This window comes from Chrysochloris asiatica, unplaced genomic scaffold (genome assembly GCF_000296735.1).
Source record: "Chrysochloris asiatica unplaced genomic scaffold, ChrAsi1.0 scaffold00012, whole genome shotgun sequence".
Taxonomy (NCBI): Eukaryota; Metazoa; Chordata; class Mammalia; order Afrosoricida; family Chrysochloridae; genus Chrysochloris; species Chrysochloris asiatica.
In genome coordinates this window covers 32,106,634-32,130,615 of record NW_006408530.1, presented here as the reverse complement: position 1 = coordinate 32,130,615, position 23,982 = coordinate 32,106,634, and the positions used below count along the sequence as shown (strand labels likewise).

The 23,982-nt window shown below is 36.8% G+C and overlaps 1 protein-coding gene across 2 annotated transcripts in view; it reads left to right on the top strand.

Moving 5' to 3' along the window:
- The window catches only part of RAB3GAP1 (RAB3 GTPase activating protein subunit 1 (catalytic)), a 132,497-nt gene that overhangs the window by 86,234 nt on the left and 22,281 nt on the right, over positions 1 to 23,982 (top strand). For both annotated transcript variants that reach the window (XM_006834583.1, XM_006834582.1), the window contains exons 18-22: positions 6,417 to 6,554; positions 11,256 to 11,483; positions 19,333 to 19,429; positions 19,524 to 19,627; positions 19,760 to 19,875. In XM_006834583.1, the coding sequence (XP_006834646.1) occupies positions 6,417 to 6,554; positions 11,256 to 11,483; positions 19,333 to 19,429; positions 19,524 to 19,627; positions 19,760 to 19,875 (683 nt within the window). The remainder of the gene's footprint in view (positions 1 to 6,416; positions 6,555 to 11,255; positions 11,484 to 19,332; positions 19,430 to 19,523; positions 19,628 to 19,759; positions 19,876 to 23,982) is intronic.

Sequence of the window (23,982 nt, the reverse complement as noted above, 5' to 3'; positions counted from 1 at the left end):
TAATCTTTTAGGGCTTTTCTTTTCTTGATTTGATGTGTAGATGTATTAAGTTTCCTTGAGGTTACCCTATATTTTATTAAGTTCTTCCTCATTTTATGACATTCTATGATCTACCTGATCGCCTCACCACCTGGATATGTTACTATACTTTCCCCTTCTTCTGCTTTGTAGTTGTCCTGATCATAGACTAACCTCCCAGATCCCCCAATTTAATTCTTGTAGTTTTGTTCTGCTCTGGGCTCTTCCATCTCTTGAGTGAATTCCAGGTGGTGTTGCCATGTATGTCAGCCTCTGGTTGTTGGTCTGCTCTTGTTGGTTCTCAGTCCAGAGAACTCCCTTTAATATGTTTTGGAGCTCTGGCTTGGCCTTTACATATCCCTTTATTTATTTCTGTTTATCTTGAAATGTTCTGATTTCACCATCATATTTGATTGACAGCTTTGCTGGGTGTATGATTTTTTTTTAATGTTTTATTGTGAATTATGTGATAGTTTACATGGGAGGAGAACATTAGTTTTGCATTCATCCTATTGTATATCATTTTCTTGCCATGGTTGGGTGTATGATTCTTCGTTGGTAATTTTTTTTTGTTTGTTTCAGAGTTTTGTGTATGTCTACCCATTGTCTTTTTGCCTGCCTGGTTTCTGTTGAGAAGTCAGAGCTTAATCTTACTGGCTTTCCTTTGTAGGTGACACTTCTTTCTTCCCTAGCTGCTTTCAGGATTCTCTCCTTGTCTTTGATTTTGGAGTGTTTGATTGTGTCTTGGTGATTTTCTTTTTAGATCTGCCCTTTCTGGGGTCATTGAGCTTCTTGAATGCTTATGTTCTCGTCCTTTAAGATGTTAGGGAAATTTTTTTCCATGAACTCTGACTATTTCTTATGTGGTTTTCTCTGTTTCTTCCTGCTCTGGCATTCCATTCAGCCTAAGGTTATTCCTTTTCATGTTGTCCCACATGAATCTTAGGCTTCCTTCCTTCTTAGCAGTCTTAGCAGTACTGAGAGATTTAGATTCAAGCATACTGAGTATGGCTTTCATCCCTTCAATTCTCCTTTGCCCTTTTAGTGTATTGTCCATTTCTGATATTTTAGCATTAATCGTCTGGACCTCTTTTTGCAAGTTTTGTATTGTCTTCAGTGTTCTATTTTGTTTGATTGTTCCTTTGGTGCTTTTCTGACTTTTTCCATCTTTCTATGAGACATTTGGATGCACCTCAAGTCACTTTCCTAAATTCCTTTCGAGACAATTACAAATCCTTTTCAACTTCTAATGCCATTCCTAGCTCTTCTTGGTCGTTTGTTTGAGCTACTCTGTCTTGTTTCTATGTGTGAGCAGACATTTGCTGCTGCTTTTTAGGCATTGTGGTGGTGTTGTATTTGTATTAATTAAATGAATGTGTCTTTCCTCCTGGAGAACACCAATGATGTTGTAAATCAAGTGACTGTATACATGTGAGTGTATTTGTAGACTATTCTAGACTATTTAGTCTCTGGCTTTTTTTTTTTTTTTTTTTGCCAATACTCAGCTGTCTTTATGAGCACAGTGCCTCCACACAATTTGTGGCTCAAGCCCACATGAATCTTAGGCCCACCTGCTGCTCTGCAGGAAAAAGATGAGGCTTTTTGCTCACTCGAAGATTTAAAACCTCAGAAAGCCTATATAGGATCACAGTGAGTCAGAGACAACTTAACAGCACTTTATACTGTCTTTATTATTGTAGTTTTATACATCTTTATACAGGTGCAAACATCCATTAATAATTGGGATATGGAAGGCACAAAGTTTGAGTCTAGGAAAATTGAAGTTATCAAAAATGAAATGAAACACATAAAGATCAATATCCTAGGCATTAGTGAGCTGAAATGGACAGTTATTGGCCATTTTGAATCAGAAAATCATATGGTTTACTATGCTGGAAATGACAAATTGAAAAGGAATGGCATCCTGCAGCTCAAGATCTTAATAAGGTGTTAAATAGCAAAGATAACATTTTGAGGACTAAGGTGTGCCTGACCCAAGCCTTGGTGTTTTAAATAACATCACATATATGTGAAAGTTGGGCAGTGAATAAGGAAGACTGTAGAAGAATTGATGCATTTGAGTTAGGGTGTTGGAGAAGAATATTAAAAGTACCTTGGAATGTCAGAAGAATAAACAAATTTGCTTTTGAAGAAGTACAGCCAGAATGTTCCTTAGAAGTGCAAGGATGGTGAGACTTCATCTCTCATACGGGACCAGTCTCTAGAGAGCATGCTTGGTAATGTATCAATGAAAAAGACGAAAACCTCCACCAAGATAGATTGACGGCAGGAGCAGCAACCATAGACTCAGATATAGCAACAGTTGTGAGGATGGCACAGTACCGGACAGTGTATCAGTTTGCTGTGCATAGAATTGTTGTGAGTCAGAATAAATTTAACAAGGAGCTCTGGTAGCGTAGTGGTTACAAATCGGGCTGCGAACCTTAAGGTTAGTGGTTCGAAACTACCAGCCGCTCCGCGGGAGAAAGATGAGGCTTTCTACTCCTGTAAAGATTTACACCCTCGGAAACCCTGTACAGGGTCGCTATGGGTCGGAAACGACTCAACAGCACCTAACAACAACAACAGCATTTGATAGTGTAAGTCTTTCAACTTTGTATTTGTTAGTCAAATATGTTTTGCCTATTCTAGGCCCTTTTAAACATAGTTGAGAATCACCTTGTCACAAAAATATACAGAAAAACCTAACTGGGATTTTTTGGTCTGATGCTTAGTTTTCCTCTATATGGATATGCCACAGTTTATCCATTTACCTGTTGATGAACAATCTAGAAATGAACAAAAAGAAACTTTTGAGGTTGATATATATGTTCATTTTAATTGTGGTGATGGTTTCATTGCTATGCACATATATCAAAAGTTATCAAAATGTATCCTTTACATTATTATATGTCAATATACATTAAAAAAACTGTTAAAGAAGTTAAGTTGCCTTATGATCAGTGCTTGGTAAGGAGAAGAAATTAAATCTATCTTATTCTAACTTAATGGTAGTTTTAGAACTCTGTTGGTTTTTGTAATAAACAAATACTAAATATAATTAAAAAATAGTTTATATTTCTCTGGGTTGCTAAGGATTAAATTAGATATCAGAAAACACTTATGTGTAAAGTACTTGACAAAGGTTGATTATTATTATTTTTTTTTTTTGGTATCCTGCCTCTTTTTATGTTTTAATTAATGATAGTTCTTATATTTATTTACTTAAATATTTGTTGTATTGGTTTGATAGGACTAATAAAGATAATTTTATCTGAAAGCTTAAATTGTTTATTATTTGAAATAAAAATATTTTATTATTGCACAGTAACAAAGTCCTGCACATGGGATTGTGAGCTGAGTAGGAAGCAGGAAGTGTGGTGCCCAGTTCAAAGATGGCACTGACGTATGGCCATGCTGCTTTGAATGTGTGCCAGCTGCCATCTTTAAGTGGGGCCTGTTTCCTACTCAGGGTAAAATTCCGTGCACAAGAGATTGGGTTGCTATGCAGTGTATACACACCATAAACCATGGCTAAACTGTTTTGAGCAGATATGCCACAGCTTTATCATGCTTCTACTTCATTTCCGGAGTCGTCGTGTGGCACTGTAGGATAAGCACTTGACGACAAGGTTGGTTTGAACTGCAAGGTTGGCAGTTCAAACTCAACAGCTGCTTGTTGAAAACCCTATATAGGGTTGCTATAGGTCGGAACCGACTCGAGGGGACTTAACAACAACAGCTTCATTGCTGGCAGGTATTTGTTTAAAATTACTTATCTTCATGGCAGTGGTTCTCAACTGGGAGTTTGCCCATTTGACATTGTCTGGAAGCATTTTTGGTTGTCATAAGATGGGAGTGGTGGTTCTTTAGGCATCTAGCAGGAAGACACCAGGAATGCTGGTATACACCCTGCACAGAACAGGACAGCCTCCACAGCAAAGTATTATCCAGCTTAAAGTATTAGTAGTACTGAGGTTAAGAAACTGTTTTAACCCCCGGAACTTTTGCCCTGAGATATATAATCATTTAAGCGTTAAACCAAATGATTCCCTGAAATCTTCTTAAATCCAAACAGTAGTTTAGCTAACTAGTAAAAAATATCTCCCTTGAGCACTGCTCTCTTAACTGCTATCTATATGGGATTAAATTGACAATAACAGCTCAGAAGACTAAATAGGAACCTTAGGGGGCAGTGACTTTATATTAATGGGAGAGGAACCATTTAGAAGTGAAAAGTGAGAATGGTTGTACAACTTGATGAGTTAATTAATGACCTTGAATTGTATATACAGAAATTGTTGAGTTGGTATATGTTCTGCAATGTATATTCTCAAGAATAACAAGGGAGAAAAGTCCCCCTGAAATCTCAAAGGACATTTTTGACATTATTGACAAGGTGCTCTGCACACCTACTTGTTCCACGAGATCTTAACCTTATTCTTAGGTAAGGATTGTTGTTGTTGTGTGCCGTGGAGTCGGTTCCGACTCAGTGAGATTTGTACAGGGTTTCTGAGGCTGTAAATCTTTACGGGAGCAGCAAACCTCATCTTTATCCCATGGAACAGCTGGTAGATTCGAACTGCTAACTTTGCGGTTCGCAGCCCGATTCGTAACCACTACACTACCACAGCTCCTTGATAGAAATTGTCATATTTTTTGGCTTTAACTGTAAGTTTGGCTGGCCTTTGGATTTTTTAATTCTTCATATTTCAAATATAAAAATTAATGAAATCAGTTCTCAGTGAACTTTCCTAAGCCCCTTTGAACAATTCTTAAATCATTTGTTAATGAATCTGCAGTTCTGTCTTCCTTTGGATTTACCATATCTGCTTTTTTATTTGCAGTTACTTGTATAATGGAGTTCTCACACGACTCAATGGCACTTTAACAACAAAAACAGTCACCTCTAAAATATTTATTTCTGAGCCTAAAGACAGAAACTGCAAGGTTGGCAGTTCAAACTCAACAGCTACTCCTTAGAAATCCAATACAGGGCCACTGTAAATCCAGCGGCATACCCAACGGCACTTAACAACAACAAAGACAGAAAACCAACAGTTTCTTATTGAAATAGATAATTGGAATGTCTTAGGAACCCAAATTCAAAACAAATCCTCTGAATAAAATTCAGTTATTTGAGGGCTTTTAATTGGGGTTCAATTCATTTGCATTTACTAGTAGTAGCGTAGTGGTTACTCGTTGGGAACCCAAATTCAAAACAAATCCTCTGAATAAAACTCAGTTATTTGAGGGCTTTTAATTGGGGTTCAATTCATTTGCATTTACTAGTAGTAGCGTAGTGGTTACTCGTTGGACTGCTATCAACAAGGTCAGAAGCTCATATCTACCATCTGCTCCAAAGGAGAAAGATGGGCCTTTTTGTTCCCATAAAGATTCATTGCCTCAGAAACCCTCTAGAGGGTCGCTATGAGCTGGAATTAACCCTACAGCATACCTTCACTACCACCACCAATCCAGTTAACTAAGGATTAGGAGTAATGCAGGAAACACATGGGATAAAGCAGATTGACTGACATAGATCACCCTACTCCTTTGGAGTCGTGGTGTGGCGCTATAGGATTAATACTAGACCACAAGCTCAGTTGGAACCACAAGGTTGGCAGTTCAGGCTCACCAGTCACTCCTTGGAAAACCAAAACAGAGTTGCTATGAGTTGGAATCAGTTCGAAAGCACTTAACAGTAGCAGTAGGCTTTCTTCTCCTGTAAAGATATACAGCTTTGGAAACCCTATACACAGGATCCTTACTATGAGAGTCAGAAGCAGCTTAACTCCTGGTGTTGCACTGTAGGATCAGCACTGTACTTGTGAAACACAAGGCTGGCAGTTCAAACTCACCAGCTGCTCCTTAGAAACCCTACAAAGTTTCAATATAAGGCAAAACTGACTCGACGGCATTTAATGACAACAACATAACTTCAGTTTTCTCTTATGTTGTTGTCTTTAAGTGCCTGCAATCAGTTCTGACTCACAGTGACCTTGTTTAGGGTTCCCAATGAGTAGCTGGTGGACTTGAAATGGTGACCTTGTGGTTCAAAGTCCAGTGCTGATCTTGATGACATATTTTAATGTCATTAGGACTTCATTTATTTTTCACTAGCAGTCAAGAAATTGTTGAGTTGACCTAAATCCCTCCGTTTTTCAGGTGTCAGTCCTCAGTGAGGGAAGCAGTCATCATATCTAATGAAAGACATTCTTTCTTCCTACTTTGTTACTTTTTAATGTAGGTTCTGGAAAACTTCCATTTTTCTGAATTCTTTTAAATACATATCTTGTGACTGCTGGAGCTGAAATAATTGTCTCCATTCTATTTTTATAGTTCTGCTTTGTCTAAAAAAAGGCTGTTCGTGAGCTTTGTCCTTTTGTGCTTCACAGGAACCAGCACCTATGACAGAAGATCTGTTAGAAGAGCAGTCTGAGGTTTTAGCTAAATTAGGCACATCGGCAGAAGGGGCACACCTCCGAGCTCGCATGCAGAGTGCCTGTTTGCTCTCAGATATGGAGTCTTTTAAGGTGGGTCACACTGTCAGCGCCTGTGTGCTCTATTTTGAGCTCTTCTGGCACAGAACTGTGAAAGCCACTCTACACAATGGTATGGTGGCCTGAATGTCTTTTTTTTTGTTAAGTGCTTTAATTTCATTAGTAATTACAACACTCTTCCTTCACCATCAAAGGACACGGTCATACTTGTTTCTTAAAAAAATCCCCAATAATCTTCAAATGATAGTTGAAAGTTGAGAGCTCAATCACTTCTCTCTGTTTTTTTGAGCTGTTACCTTCCTCTGTGTGTATTCAGCCAATTTATTGCAAGGCTTGTAGGAAACTTAGAATTTAATGTAGGTGGCTTCATACAGATAACCTCTGAGTACCTGCTCTGTGCCTTGCAGTTGGTTAGATGACTAAGAAATACAATGTTTATCCTCAATTACAGTCTATGGCATTGTGAGGAGGAGACATGTCAATAATTATGTGATGAGTTCTATCATGAAGACGTGTTTGGGAAACATGACTAACTCTGCGAGTGTGTCATGCCAAGTTTCTCGGAGAGTCATCCTTTAGGAGGAGTAGGTATTTGCTGCCTGAAAAATATTCTAGGCTTAGATACAAGCCTGCAAGGAATGGTGGCATTTAACCTCCTTCCAGAAATGAAGAAAGAAGAAATGACTTTAGTGTTTGAATTATTTATTCTTGAAAGCAGAGTCAACTTTGTGTATATATAAAAATAAGGAAAAGTGGGTAACCTGGTGTTCCATAGGACTTCCCTTTGCTACTGCTGTTATCCTGAAGTGCTCTCTGGCCCAGACTGTCCCCTCTCATCCTCCTGCTGCCTCTGAAGGCCTCCATTCTCCCCAACCCATAGTCTTCCTCAGTCCTGCTTCTAAGCTCTTTGGCCACCCTGAGTTTGATTTTCCTCTGAAAAAAATTTTTAAATGTAAGCACCCCACGAACACCTGTACCACTTTCATCCTTCCCTTCTAACTGACAGCAGAAGGGAGCCTTTTTATTCCCTGCTTATTTCCTTCATATCTATTAAAAGAAAGATCTTTAGAAAACCTGTTAAGAACTGCATCTTTTCCCCAGAGACTAAAAAGCTACAGGAAATCTGTGAATTTTGTTTTGTAGTGAGACAAGAAAGAGAGGCGTTTTAAAAACCAGAGTTGGTGGCAGTGAATAAAGAGAAACCTGCTAGCTGTTAGGACCTGTTTTTTCTTCTAAAAGGGCAGATCAGGGAATAGGCTGATGTGTGTGTGTGCATAACAGGAAGCACTAGCCGCCAAAGCAACTGTCTTCAGCTGACCTCTAGCTGCTTACCTAGTCATCTGTCCCTGCCCTACTGTAGCATCCTTGCTGAGATGCATGCAAAAGGAAGCTCCAAACTGGAATTGTCCATCCTTTGAATAGTAAGTGGGGGAAGGGGGGGTGGGGTGATTGTATGTGCATGGCCTTTAAATAGCTGATATATTGTTGCTGTCATAATGTCAATTCAATTAATATATTACTGGGCATGTTTGCAGTAAAGACCTCCATGCCTACCTTACTACTACACTGTGAAGCCTCTTTTTTCCAGGCTTGAAATTAAAATCACTTTTGTATCATTGTCGATTGTATAAAATTATACAAACTTAAAACTTTTATGTAATTATTTTGGTTTTCAGAATCCTGGAAAACAGTAGTTTGAATTCCAATTCCTTAACAGCACAACAGTAATTCATGTGATGGTAATTTGTTATATAAACATAATTAGTGGACAGCTAACCAGAGAGTGAGGCGGGCCTGTATTACTGCAGCGCCAGGATTGGTTATTGAAGGGAAAGAGCAGAGCCTCTCCACTGTTGTGTTGTTATTCTGACCTTTTTTTTCATTGTTATTATTGTTATAACAACCTTGTACAGGGTTTACAAGGCTGTAAATCTTTACGGGAGCAGAAAACCTCATCTTTCTCCCATGGAACAGCTGGTAGTTTCGAACAGCTGACCTTAAGGTTTGCAGCCCGATTTGTAACCACTACGTTACATCTATTATTTCATTTACTTGTCTTGAATTTTTTCTAAATATTGAGTCATCATTATAGTATAATTTTAAAATTAAATTATATAACTTAATAATCTGCTAAGAAATTTATTTCTACTTTTACATCAAGTTTTTATTTCCAGATTTCTCACATGAAAAAAACTCTGTTTTTTTCCCTATATAAGCAAGATAGCAAAAATAAAATGCTTATGGTACTTCAACATCTGACATGCTTTAAGGGATTCACCCCAATTTATGAAGTCACAAAGTATTGTGACAAAATAATAGTATGCCTTTATTAAATAAAAATATAAAATGTAAACTTGTTTCCCAACATTAGCCTCCATCTAGGTGTGTCAGTCCCTCAGGCAGTGCTTCTGTCTGTCTAAACTTTTTGCAAAGAATGCTGTGCTATTTGATTCATATCATGTCAGAATGGTAGTTTGGTTATCCTTAAAGGACTTAAATTGTATTCCTTTGAAATGTTCTTTGAATTTGGGGACAAAAAAGGGACAAGATCAGTCAGTCTAGGGTCAATGGGGTAGGGTTACCCAATGAAATTCTCACAGGACAGCGCTTGTTATTGTCCAAGAATGAATAGGTCATTGTCTTGATGGAAAAAAATTCTCAGCACAACTTTCCTGGCATTTCTCTCATTACTTCCCTTCATAATAAGCTCCCATGGTTGTTTTTTAAAAAAATCTATCAAAATTGCCTTTCAGAACCACCACCCCAAAAAAACCAAAACATCGTAACTTTCTAAGCTGATCTCTATCCCTTTAATTTCACTAGCCCAGCAAATCCCTTGGGAAGTCACTGTTTTGATTGGGTATTGATGTATGGATCTTACTGGTAAATCCAAAAGGTATCCCCAGTTGCAATTCATTTCATAAAATCATCATCATTTGCTTTGATCTTGCTTAAAAAAATTGATGGAAAGATCTTTGAGCTCATCTTTGTGCAGTGCTTTTGGTACCCATCTAGCCAAAAGCTTTCTGAGGTCAAGATGTTCACTTAAAATTGAAAATGCTAAACCATATGAGATCCAAACTTCAGTTTCTGTCTCATCACTGATAACCCTACAATCTTTGAATTTCAACCACAGTTTCTTTATTCATCAAGGTTGATGGTCTTCCTCTATAGGCTTCTCTTTGAGGTCTTCTTGACTTTCCTTAAAACACTTGATACATCTACAGTCTTGTTTTATGTGGGGCAATATTCCTGTAAATTGGTTGCAAAGGTTTAGTGATATACAAAGATGTTCACTTAAATTTTGTTTAAAAATTGATATTAACTCTGATCACAAAATCATTTTTTTCTATCACACACAAAAAAGGTATCCTTTTGTTTTTTCAATGTACCTTAATAAGTCTGAGACACATATATTTTTTTTTTAAAAACTATATTTTAACTGTAGTATAGGTTTACAGACAAGATCACCAATTTTACATTCAACAAATCAGACACTCTGTTTCATCTCAATGATGACAATCCCTTCGTGCAACAGCAGTTATCCCACTTCCTCCCCTGTGGTTCCTATTTCCATTCTGCCCTCTTCATCTGTCCTTAGGTAAGTATTGCCCTTTTGATTCTGAATAATTTACCATTCCGTGGTGAACATACTTTACTAGTGTTGTTGTCCCCCCTATATACCATACCTATCTACTACTTGGCTGAAAATTGGGCCACAAGACCTGAAGGGTGATTGAGTGCCATAGTCTTGGATTCTTCCAGTCTCTTTCTAGTAAGCCTAGTATTTTTTACTATTTTGGGTTTTGTTCCACATTTTCTCCCACTCTATCTGGGGTGTTCTCATATCCCTTTTAAAAGAAGTTGGTAGTGATAGCTGGACACCATTTATCTGGTCTCAGTGTTGTGGTGACTGATGTTTGCTTGTTCCATGGGTCTATTGGACTGGTTGATTCTGAGCATCTTCAGTTTTCATGACTTATTTCTTCTACACATGGAGAGGTGAATAGCTGCAGCTGAGATGACCGCTCATGAGCTTGTAAGATCCCAGATCCTACTCAATAAAGTAGGATGTAGACCACTATCTTTGTGGACTATGTTATGCATGGTGTCCCCTAAGACTGTGGTCTTGAGCCCTCAGGCTTGTTGCTTGATAATATCTACGAGATTTTTTAAAAATCATTTTGTCTGCTGTGTGCACCACCATATTCATAGGTGTGTTTTGATAAAAATAAGTACCCATGTACAAACATCTTCTTTCAAACTCATATACATACATAAAGTCTTATTTTTTACTTTTCGTTGTGAACTGAGTACGTTTTACAGACAAGATCATCAGTTTTACATTCAACAAATAATACTCTTTGCTTCATCCAATAATTTGCAATCACCTCCATGGAACAACAGTCATCTACTTACTCCTCGTGGCTCCGTTTTCCCTTGTATCCACCTCCCCATCCCTTATAAGACATATGTCTTGAGAGAACTTGTCTAAAGCCATGCACGGATTACAGACATATGTTTAAATATATTTAATTTGGAATGATCAGATGCATATATGAACTGGAACCTTAGAAGCAATTCTTTTTTACCTACCCTTGTATTTTATAGATTAGATTGTAGACTAGTTACTTGTGAAATCATACTTGTGAAAGTGTGATTTTGCATGTTTATCAGTAATCAATGATTTTTTTAATTCAGTTCTTCTAATTTTTTTTTTTTTCCTTATTATAGGCAGCTAACCCAGGTTGTTCACTTGAAGATTTTGTGAGGTGGTATTCACCTCGAGATTATATTGAAGAAGAGGTGATTGATGAAAAGGGCAATGTGGTTTTGAAAGGAGAACTGAGTGCACGAATGAAGATTCCAAGTAATATGTGGGTTGAAGCCTGGGAAACAGCTAAGCCAATTCCTGCTAGAAGACAGAGGAGACTCTTTGATGATACACGGGAAGCAGAAAAGGTAATTGGGTTTGGATATCTAATACTAGTGGTGGTGGTGCTTACGTTCCATAAAGTCAGTTCTACCTCATAGCGACCCGGCATAGAGTTTCTCAGGCTGTAAATCTTTACAGGAGCAGAAAGGCTCATCTTTCTCCAATGGAATGACTGGTAGTTTAGAAATGCTGACCTTGAGATTAGCAGCTGGACTCATAACCACTATGCTACCAGAGCTCCTTTCTCTTAATACTAGAATGCTAATTATCATTTTAGCATTTAATAAACTCACTGTCACAGACATGAGAGCTTTGGACACACTTGAGAAGCACTGCATTGAAATCCATTAATATTTGATACTTTAAAAGTAGTTATAAATAGACCAAAGAATAAGACATGCGTATTTACTAACCCATGGGCAGTTTCAAAGTTTAAGTCAAAAGCCTTACAAATGGAGTTGTCTTTAAGCTACCAATTTTACTACCAAAATTTTATTAAGGAAATCATGACAAATATGCAGAGTTCTTTGTACACTCCTGGTGGCACTTTGTAGGATCAGCGTTGGATTGTAAACTACAGTGTCGGCAGTTCAAGCCCACCAGCTACTCTTTGAAACACCTTATACAGGGTCACTATGAGTCAAAACTGACTCAACGGCACTTAACAACAAGAAATGTATAAGAATGTTTTACAAAGTTCTGTAATGAAAAACTAGAAACAATCAATTCTGAAAATAGGGGCTTTGTTCAACAAGTGATTCAATGAACTGCTCTGCAAGTATTTTTAAAAAATGTTGTGGTGTGGCCAATAATGAAAACCTGATACCAAGTTACCCTATGCATATGCCCCCTTCTCCCAACTACATGTTAACCTATATAAAGTCAGTAAGTAGAACAAATAAACCCATGAATACCAGACCTGTACCTTTAGCATTAAGGATTAAGAAAAAGAGCCAAGGGAATACAGAAGATGTAGATGAAACACACAGTCACCCTAGATAGAATTAAGGCTTTTTATCTCCTCCTTATACTACTTAAAAATTTCAGACTACATAATAAAACAGTTAAAGATATAGGTAATTAGGGTGCCATAAAAGGTATTAATGCATAGACATCTACTAAAATAAAATAGCAAACACCAATTAGAGGCACAAACATAATAAAAACAAAATAACACACAGAAAAATTAAAATATAAAATAGTTATATAAGCCCCAACTCTCTGCTGTAAATAAGAGATCTAAATTTGTGTCTGGACACAAATTTACCAGACAAATGGAAAGTGTAAGAAAGTAGGGCTTGTACTTTTGATACCAAATTGGAATCAAAACCAAAAGGCATTAAATGAGAAAGGAGAGAGTGGTTTATTCTCTAAAAGTTGAATTTCACAATGGGGATATAATCATAATAGTGATGAATGTCTGTATACAAGGGAACACATTAACCACCTACATAAAGTATATCACTGCAGATACAAGGACAAACAGATGGAAATTTACTGATAACAAGATATATAATACATTACTCTCAGTACAAACCAGTGAAGTATAAAAAAGTAAACAAAATTAGTAAGATGAATCTTTTAGCTTTGCATCAAACACTACCTTCAGATAATGAAGAATGTACCTTTTTTTTAAATGTACATGGAACACAAATATTGATATATTGTGGCACAAAAGCTTAAGTAGGTTTCATAATAGGAAGATTTCACCCGGTACTCTAATGTCTATGCAATAAACTATAAATTTAAAATTGAAACAAACCAAAAAGAAGTCTCCAAAATTTAAAAAGCATTTGTTAACTCGTGAATGAAACAGAAAATACAAAGAGAAATGATAGAATTTCTGAAAAATAAAAGTAATGAAAACACTACATATATAAAAACCTATTCTGATAGGTACCGTCAGATTGATTCTGACTAATAATAAGCCTGTATACAACAGAACCAAACACTGTCCACTCCAGTACCTTGCAATCGTTGGTATGATTGAGCCATAGTTGGCAGCCACTGTATCAATCCATCTTGTTGTAAGTCTGTCTTGTTGTGGGCCTCTTCTTTTTCGCTCAACCTCTACTTCACCAAGCATGATATCCTTCTCCAAGTACTGGTACCTCCTGATGACATGTCCAAAGTACACAAGAGGAACTTCTAAGGAGTGTTCATCCTTCTGACAGTCTATAATAATTTCAATATTCTTTGCCAACACTGATTTAGAGACATCAATTCTTCTTCATTCTTCCTTATTCACTCACTGTTCAGCTTTCTCATGCATATGAAGCAATTGAAAATGCCATGGTTTGGATCAAGATCATCTTAATCTTCAAGGTAAATTTTTGCTTTTTAGCACTTTAAAGTGGTCTTTTGAAATAGATTTGTGCAATGCAGTATGTCTTTTAATTATATTTTCTCTATCATGATGTTCCTTATTGGTCCAGTTATAAGGATTTTTGTTTTCTTTATATTGAGATGTAATCTCTACTGAGTGCTGTAGTTTTTGATCTTCGTGAGGGAGTGTTTCAGTCCTCTTTCTTTTTAGCAGGAAAGGTTGTATCAGCTGAATATCACAAGTTGTTTATGAGTCTTCCTCCAATCCTGATGACACTTTTCTTCTTCATATAATCCAGATTCTTGGATTACTTGCTTAGCATACAGATTGAATAAGTATGCTGAAAGGACACAACCCTAATGTACACCATCCCTGATTTTAAACCATGTAATAACCCCTTTTCTGTTTGAACAACTGCATCATGGTCTATGTGTAAGTTACATGAGCATAATTAAGAGTTCTGAAATTCTCATTGTTCAAAGTGTTATCCATAGTTTGTTAAGATCTGCATAGTTGAATGCTTTTGTATAGTCATAAAACAGATAAAACATCTTCCTGATGTTCTCTGATTTCAGTCAAGATCCATCAGATGTCAGCTGTAATATTCCTCATTCCACATCCTCTTCTGAATCCAGCTTCAATTTCTGGTAGCTCCCTGTCAATGTACCACTTAAACTATTTAAAAAATTTTCAGCAAAATTTATTTGCATATAATATTAATGATATTGTTTAATGATTTCTGCATTCGTTTCTTTGGAATGGGCATGTGTCTTTTCTAATCCGTTGGCCAGGTAGCTAGCTGTCTTCCAGATTACTTGGTATAAACAAGTACCTCCAGTGTTGCATCAGTTTATTGAAACTTTTCAATTTGTGTACCATCAGTTCCTGGATCCTTGTTTTTCACCAGTGCCTTCGGTGTAGTTTGGATTTCTTCCTTCAATACCATTTGTTCTTGATCATGCTTGAATATCTATCTTTTTGGTATAGTACTGTGTGAATTCCTTTGTCTTCTTTTGATGCTTTCTGCATCATTCAGTCTTTTGTCGGTTTAATCTTTCAATATTGCAAGTCAAGGTTTGAACTGTTTGAATTCTTTGTGCTTGAGAAATGCTGAGGTTGTTCTTCCCTTTTGGGTTTCTAACTATAGGTTTTTGCACATTTCATTATTAATACTTTGCCTCTCAAGCTGCCATTTGAAATTTTCTGTTCAGCTCTTACTTCATCATTTTCATCCTGTCACTTTAGCTTATCTTCAGTAACAAGTTTCAGAGTGTCTTGTGACATCCATTTTGGTCTTTTTTCTTTCATTTCTTCTTAATGACCTTTTGCTTCCTTCATGTAGGATTTTTTTTTTTTTTTTAATGTCATCCCACAACTGTTCCAAAAAAATTACAGACAAGTAGTGAACCACTTTAAGAAATGAGTATACCAGATCCCCTAAGAACTTGATTGAACCTCAGCATAGTGATCCTGCTTGGTCACCTTAGAGTAGGTGGTGGGCCGGCAACATCGGGCGCATGGGGTCCCCAGCTGATCTCCTCCCTCCCCATCTTCCTTGGATGGCGGCTGTTTATGCTGGATGTGTGGCCAGAGACGGGTAAGGATCACGTGGAACCTCGGTTACTTAAGACAGAGGCATTGCCATGCTGCAATGAGTCTCAATGACTGGTAAGACTGAGGAATTCGCACTGACCACCTAAGACAGGCAGCGTCCCTTAAACAATCAATAAATAAGGAGGATTCAGATGCAGACAGTGCAGACCCGGTCAGGAGGCCAAGCCCCTGTGGGCCCAAGCGTTGTTGACCGTCCAAACCGTAGGCTCTGAGGATTAGACTCTAGCCACCTAGTAGACATAGCAAACTGTCCCTCATCTGATTATTCAGTAATGCTTGTTAGTAATCTCATACATGAGCCCTGGATATCCACAGACAAATGTAAAAACCTTCCCTAAAAGCCGAGACTGTAAATTCCAAAAAGGCAAGTCCCCCCCCCACCAAAAAAAAAAAAAAAGAGGATAGAGAGAAACACTGTAAAGTGATGATATATGGAGGGGACAATAATCAATGTAATGGAACAAGCTATATGAATGGTTGAATGTGAAGCTGATGATGTGCCCTGTAAACTTTCACTCAATGCAAAATAAAAACATTTAATTTAAAAAGAATAAAAAAAAGATACATAGATCAAGAGGCAGTCATTTGAAAACGACAAAGGTGTACTGAGTGGTTTAAAATCAGTAAGGGTGCGCATCAAGTTTGTATTCTTTCACCATATTTACTTAATCTGTATGCTGAGCAAATAACCTGAGTAGTTGGACTACATAAAGAAGAATACAGCATCAGGATCAGAAGAAGGCTCATTAACAACCTGAGACAGGCAGATGAAACAACCTTGCTTGCTGGAAATTAAGAGGACTTGAAGCAGTAATCAGCATACAGTTTAAGTTAGGATCCACACAGCCAAATACTTTTACATATTCAATAAAACACAAGTAAACATCTTTCTGGTGTTTTCTGCTCAAAAAAAAAAGAAATGAGGATACCATGACCAAATGGAATACTATTTATATGATTTACTAGTTAAATCTAATTATAATTAGCTCCATATATACTGAAAAGGTCTTTGATAAAATGTAAGCCATTGCTAGTTAAAAAAAAATTCTTGAGAAAATCAGAATGAATGGATACTTCTGTAACATAAAGTGTATATACAAACTTCAGTCCTAATGCCGGCATCTTACTTAGATTTTTTTCCATTCACGTCAGGAACGAGGCAAGGATGCCAACCATCTCCACTGCCTTTTAGCATTGTTCTGGAGGTATTTGCCAATGTAATTAAACAAGAGAATGCAGAGGGATAGGAATTGAAAAGACAAAACTTTGTTTGCAGATGATATGACAGTATACGTGGAAAAACCTAAAGGATCAATGATAGAATTCAAACTAAAGAATTCAGCAAGGTAGCAGAATATAAAGTTAATAAACAGTTATCAGAAGCATTCGTCTCCACCCTGAGACTCCATTTTTCTTGGTTAGGATGTCTCATCATCATCAGTAGCTGTGCTCATCTTACTCTGAATGGACTTACAGATCTAGTACAGTCTTGAGAATGCAACAAGCATTATTATGGAGCCAGACAAGTTGATACTAAAATACATCCGCAAAAATAAACATACAAACTTAATTGTGGAGGAGCCACAGAGCTGCTTTTTTGAAGTAATGAAAATGTTCTGAAACTAAATAGTAGTTAGTGATGGTAAATATGCCCAAACCACTGAAATACACTTTAAAATGGTGAGTTTGTATATCTTATATCTCAGTTTAAAACTGAAAAAAACAAAAACTAAGACAATCTGAATAGAGTATGGACTATAAGATTTAGAAACTATTTCAGGTAAATTTAGATTTTAGATGTATAATATTTAAAGGAAATACAGATGATCCTTGACTAGATCCTATGGACTATATAGTGAATGGAAAAGGACAGTATTGAATCAGTGTACAAAATTGTAATAAGGATGGCAGGTCCGATAAAATGTATTCTGTCAATGTGAATTTTAGTTTAAGTTGTTGTATGAATGTATTCTTTTAGACAGTACATACTGAAACACGTATTTGGGGATAATAAGACCTCATGGGTGGGCATGATATATGCACCTTACACTCGGAATTTTCTGTGTATATGGGTACACAAGTGAGTGAATCTGGGCAACAGCTGTACAACTATTTTGTATGACAATTGTGAATTTGTTTTTCTGTAAATTTCAAATTCTTGCTAAGCGAAAAATTCAAAGGAAGACAACATTTAGAATAGTTAAGTCTTTTCAAACGATTTGTAAATTAACTTGGCATCACCTGTATATAGACTCCTGGTGTGGCACTATAGGATAAGCACTGGACTGTGAACAACAAGGTCGGCTGTTCAAACCCACCAGCTGCTCTTCATGGGTCACTAATGAGTCAGAACCTACTCAACAGCACTTAATCACAACAACCTCATATATATCCTAATTTCATTTTAGATATGTATCCTAGAGAAAATTTTCTACAAGGGTACCAGGAAACATACACCAAGCCTCTTCCTCGCCCTTGAAAAAAAAAAACAAAACAGCCAAAAACACAAAAACTGCCATCTGTTGTTACTGTTATTGAGTAGGTTCTGATTCATAGGGTTTCTGAGAAGTGACTGGTGGGTTTAAACCACCTAACTTGCGGTTAACAGTCCAGGACTTACCCTACAGTGCCAAGTTGATTCCAACTCAAAGCAACCTAATAGGAGACAGTGGAACTGTACCATAGAGTAAATTTTTACATGAGCTGACTGCCCCCTATTTCTCCCATGGAGCAACTGCTGGATTTGAACTGCCACCCTTTCAGTTAACAGCTGAGTGCTTAACCACTGTGTCGCCAAGACTCCTTAGAAACACGCACAAATAATGTGAATAGGAACACTATGTGTAATAGCCACAAGTTGGGGAAAAGCAAAAAGCCCATCAGTGGAGAAGCATTATAATCTAGCAGTAGACAAAATTAGTGTGGTGCTGTAGGATCAACACTGGACTGTTAACCGCAAGGTCGACAGTTCAAACCCGCCAGCTGTTCCTTGGAAACCCTATATAAGGATAATCATAAGGATTATTATTGGGACCGATTATTATTGAAACCTAAAAACAACAATATATACTGTGTTAACATGTTAAACTAGGTTACTGATGAATACAGTGGTATATAAAATTCCTAATTAAAAAAAGAAGTTTAAACCTAACAAAACCCTTCCAAAGGCAAAAAATAATAAACTACTTACTATAAATCATTAAATGAACAAAAACAAATCATGAAATAGTATTTGTTGTTGTTGTTATGTGCCATCGAGTCGGTATAGTGTATGTGTAGTGAATTTTTGTAAAGATCATATATACATCTGTATTTCCTTGTTTATGTGATTATAGAAACCTGAAAAGATAAACACAAAAAGGTATATCATTCCTTGGGAAGTAGGATTTCAGAAGAATTTTTGGATTTCTGTATATATATTTAGAAAAATAAAATGTTCATTTTGGAGAATACAGACAATAACAACTAAAAGAAACCAAAGAAAAAAAATTAGTAAGACTACTAGCAATGTTTAGAAATACTAAGTGAGAAAAATAGGTTATAAAACAGTATTTTACATACTTGATGTTAGTATACTTTAATACACTAAGTGTATTTCAAATTTTGTTGTTGTTTTTTTTAATCCTGGAATGAAAATGCACCACTGTTAATAGTTACTATCACTAGGTGGTGTAATTTACAGATGGTTTTTATTTTCTTGTATTTTCCTAATTTGCATGAACAAACAAAAATAACACATGAGAATATTCTTCATTTTCAGTGATTGAAGTTCTTTGCTGCTTTCAGTAACAATATTTTTAGATGCTAAGAAGACAGGAGACCTCTTCTGCTGTCTTGTGAGAGATGTAATTGCAGTGATCTGGAGGATTCAGATTTATGGCTGCTTCAGTCTTCCACAGCTGCTTTGACCCTTTATGTAACTGTGCTTCCTTCAGGTGCTACACTACCTGGCAGTCCAGAAACCTGCAGACCTTGCTCGGCACCTGTTGCCTTGTGTAATTCATGCAGCTGTTCTCAAGGTAAAAGAAGAAGGTAAATGTCTTACTTTATTAGTCATTGGTTCATTTTTTAAATGAAAATATTTTCTAACTTTATGTAATGATGGTTGTGATCTTTTTAAAAATAGAAAGTCTGGAAAACATTTCTTCTGTTAAGAAGATTATAAAGCAGATCATATCTCATTCCAGTAAAGTTTTACACTTCCCTAATCCAGAAGACAAGAAATTAGAAGTAAGTTTGATGTAGTGTCAGAATCTTGTCAGGTGTTCTTGCCAGTTGGCAACAATTATTTTAAAGATACATTTTTTATATGCTTTGCTTTTTGTTGTGTTCTAACTTATGCCTCTCCTGTTTCATTGTTAGGAAATCATCCTTCAAATTTCTAATGTGGAAGCTACAATTGCTAGAGCTCGGTCACTGAAAGCCAAGTTTGGAACTGAGAAATGTGAACAAGAGGAGGAAAAAGAAGATTTAGAAAGGTATTGCGACTTGGCTCACAGCATTGTCTGCAGAAGAAAAGCTTTAGAGAAATTTTAATAGAATTTTAAGATTCTTTTGTCATACTCTTAGTGTGGCACTGTGGGTTAATGCACCAGACTGAAAAGCCATTTGAACTGCAAGGTCAGTGGTTCAAGCTCACCAGCTGCTCTTTGGAAATCCTATACAGGGTCGCTATGGGTCAGAACTGACTTGACGACACTTCACAACAACATATATTATTTAGAAATTAGGATGGACTAGAGACAGAGAAATAGGTTTAATTACTGTAGGATTTGACCTTTATTTCTGAGTGTTTGTCAAATGGGTTTAAGAAGTTTGAAAACTTTTAAAGAATTTTATCAGAGTTCCTTTTTCTAGAGATTTTCTCACTTGCACTAGAGCAGTGTGGTGCCTGCAGTTTCCTGTGGAGGAGCTACGTTTATCTCTTACTCCCAATGGCCCAGAGCTTTGCTCTCTGCTGTCACTGTTTCATTGGCTGGAGTATTAGATGTTCTGTGACTGTGTTTCTGTTGACTGTGTTTCTCTTGATCAGTCCTAGTTATTTACTTTCAGACAAGACTTGTGATAGCAAAGGTACACCTTCTATGTCTCTTGCAAATATATTTTTTAAAGAGTGACCAGATGGCCTCTCCTAGATGAAGCAAATAATTGGGGTCAGTCTTTCCATATGAAACTCTTGCACTACTGCCAATGGCACCTTTACTAGGGTAAGTCCCTGCTCCTTCTTCCAAGGTACTTCAAAGGACAATATTGAGAGAGAACATGCTTCCAGATTAGTTTGTTCAGCAGCTTGAATTTGTCATACTTTGTAAATTTCTTTAGTGTTAAACTTTCACAGGAATGGCATTAATTTGTGCTACATTGTATTACATGGCAAGGCATTTGCTATAGCTTTGATGTATTATTTTTATTTTGATGTGCTGTTGGATTCAGTTGGTTAGGATTTTGTTGAGAATTTTTTCATCTATGTTCATGAGGGATATTGATCTATAATTTTCTTTCTTAGTGATGTCCTTCCCTGGTTTTGGTATGAGGGTTATACTTGCTTCATAAAAAGTATTAGGAGGTTTTCCATCTTCTTCTATATTCTGGAATAATTTGAGTAGAATTGGTGACAGCTCTTCCTGAATGTTTGGTAGAACTTACCCGTGAAGCCATCTGTATCTGGACTTTTTTTGGTTCGGAGTTTTTTGATGACCTACTCAATTTCTTCCTTTGTTAAAGGTCTGTTTCAAGTTTTCTACTTCACTCTGTGTAAGTTTAGGAAGGTTGTACTTTTCTAAAAATGTATCCATCTCCTCTAGGTATTCAAATTATGGGAGTACAACGCTTCATAATCTTCTGTTGTTATCCTTTTTATTTCTTTTGGTTCTGTTGTGACATCACCTATGTGGTTTCTTATGCGTATTATTTGTGTCTTCTCTCTCTTCTTTTGTTAGGTTTGCCAATGACTTGTCGATTTTATTTTTTCAAAGAACCAGTTTCTTATCCTGTTGATTTTTTCTGTTTTCTATCTCATTTATTTCTGCTCTAATCTTTATTATTTCCTTTCTTCTATTGACTGTAAGGAGCTTTGGTAGCATAGTGGTTACGAATCGGGCTGCGAACCGCAAGGTCCGCAGTTCATAACTACCAGCTGCTCCGCGGGAGAAAGATGAGGCGATCTGCTCCCATAAAGGTTTACAGCCTCGGAAACCCTGTTCAGGGTCACTATGGATCGAAACCGACTCGTTGGCACTTAACACACACACACACCATTGACTGTAGGTTTACTTTGCTAGACTGTTTTATAAATTGCCCTCTCAGCACTGCTTTTGCCATGTCCCATAATTTTGGTATGTTGTTTTCATTCTCATTTGTTTCTAGGAACTTTGTGAACTCACGCTTTATTTCTTCTACTACCCAGTAGCTTTTAAGCAGGGTGTTAATTCCATTTCCGTGTAATTTGACTTTATTTCCTTGGTATTCCGCTTGTTGATTTCTAATTTTGTAGCATTGTGGACTAAGAAGATGCTTTGTGGTATTTCATTTATGAAATATGTAGTATTTTGATGCTTGCATTGTAGCCTAACACATGGTCTATTCTGGAGAATGTTCCATGCGCTCTTGGAAAAGAATGTGTATTGTGCTGTTAATGGGTTGACTGCTCTGTACACATCTATGATGTCAAGTTAGCTGATTGTGTTTCTTAGTTCCTCAGAGTCTTTGTCGAGTTTCTCTGTGGTTGTTCTATTTTTGAAAGTGGTGTATTAAAATCTCCCACTATTATTGTAGATTTGCTGAGTTCTTTTTTCAAATTTATTGAAAGTTTGCTTTATAAATTTTAAGCTCTTTCATTGAGAGCATAGATACTTATTATGGTAATGTCATCTTCAGTTGGCCCTTTAATCATGAGATAATGTCCTTCTTTATCTATTAATGCTGGTTTTTGCCTTAAAGTTTATTTTATCAGATTAGTATTATCACTCTTGCGCATTTTTTATGCAGTTAGCTTGGTATTGGTATATTTTTTTTGCATCCTTTAACTTTTAGTCTTTTTGTCTTAGTGTGTAAGGTGTGTCTTGCAGACAACATACTAAAGGATCTTGTTTCTTATCCATTCTGCTACCCTCTGTCTCTTAACTGATGCATTTAATACATTGACATGTCAGTGTAATTATCGATAGTTATGAATTAATTGCTGTCATTTTGTTTTTGTGTGTGCGCTGGTTTCTTTGTTCTGTATGTCTTCATGGTTTTTGTATTCTTTCTTTTCCGTTTCATCATAGTTTTAATATTTCCTGTTTCCATGTTCTTCTTGGATTTCCATTTTCTTGGTATGTTGTGAAGTATTAATTTTTTTTTTTAGTTTCCCTTATATTCTATTAACTTTCCCTCCATTTAAAACAGTCTATTTTATCCTATAATCTATCTGACCTCCTCACCACCTGGATCTCTGTTCCTATGTTTTCACCTTCTTTCATATTGTGATTGTTTTTAATCATAGACTGAACTTGCTAATCCTCAAAATTTATTCTTACAGTTTTGTTCTGTTCTGGACTATTCCATTTGTCAACTGTGCTGTTATGTTTGTCAGTCTCTGGTTGTTGTCTGTTCTTGTTGGTTCTCAGTCCAAAGAACTCCCTTTAGGATGTTTTGAAGTCCCTTAACATCGGTTTATCCAGGAATATTTTTATTACACCATTGTATTTGATTGACAGCTTTGCTGGGTAGACAATTTTTTTTTTTTTTAATTTAAGGTTTTTATTGTGGATTGAGTGAAAGTTTACAGGGCACATGATCAGTTTCACATTCAACCATTCATATAACTTGTTTCATTACATTGATTATAATCCCCTCCATATACCATCAGTTAAAAGTATTTTTCTGTATCCACTTTAGCTTTTTAAAAAACACACAAACAAAAAACCCCACTCAGACATATATAATAATTTACATCTCCAAAGGGCATATTCTGCAAGTCTGCTCCTGGCCACCAGTTCTTAGTCCCTCTCTTCTTAGTCCTTCTCTTCTTAGTTGATGAATCTAGAGTCCTCAGCAGCGCCCCCTCTCCATGCCTCCATCTCTGGCGCTGTTGCTTCTCTGGATAAGGTTCCGTACACTGCTTGTGCGCTTCTCTCTTGATGGTCCTAGGGTCCTCCGTTTCTGAACTGTAAGATTAACCACTCCCCTTTTTTTGTTGCAAAACTTTTCTACCTTTACAAGTGTGACAGTCGCGATTAGTCATGATAACAGTTATTCACTATTGAATATTACGAATCTTATCCCCATATCCTTTCACCAGACCCATCTAGACAAGATGATAGCTCTTCAGTGGGGACTTTCTTTCCCCCCCACCCTCTTAAACTAAGCTCCCTCTTGAAACCTTGTAAGCCAGTCTCTTCATGCCTTTATTGCCCCCTCGTTTTAGGTAGCCAATGTCTTAAGTTGCCCATTGCTGTCTACCCTGTGTACAGAGTGGATAGCATTGAAACTTGATTTGAAGACTCTTTCCTTCTCTGTTGGTATTTAGAGTAACTACCGCTCTGAGTATAGGTCAGGTTCTGAGTATAGGTCAGGTTCATCATGAAGATGTATCTTCTGTC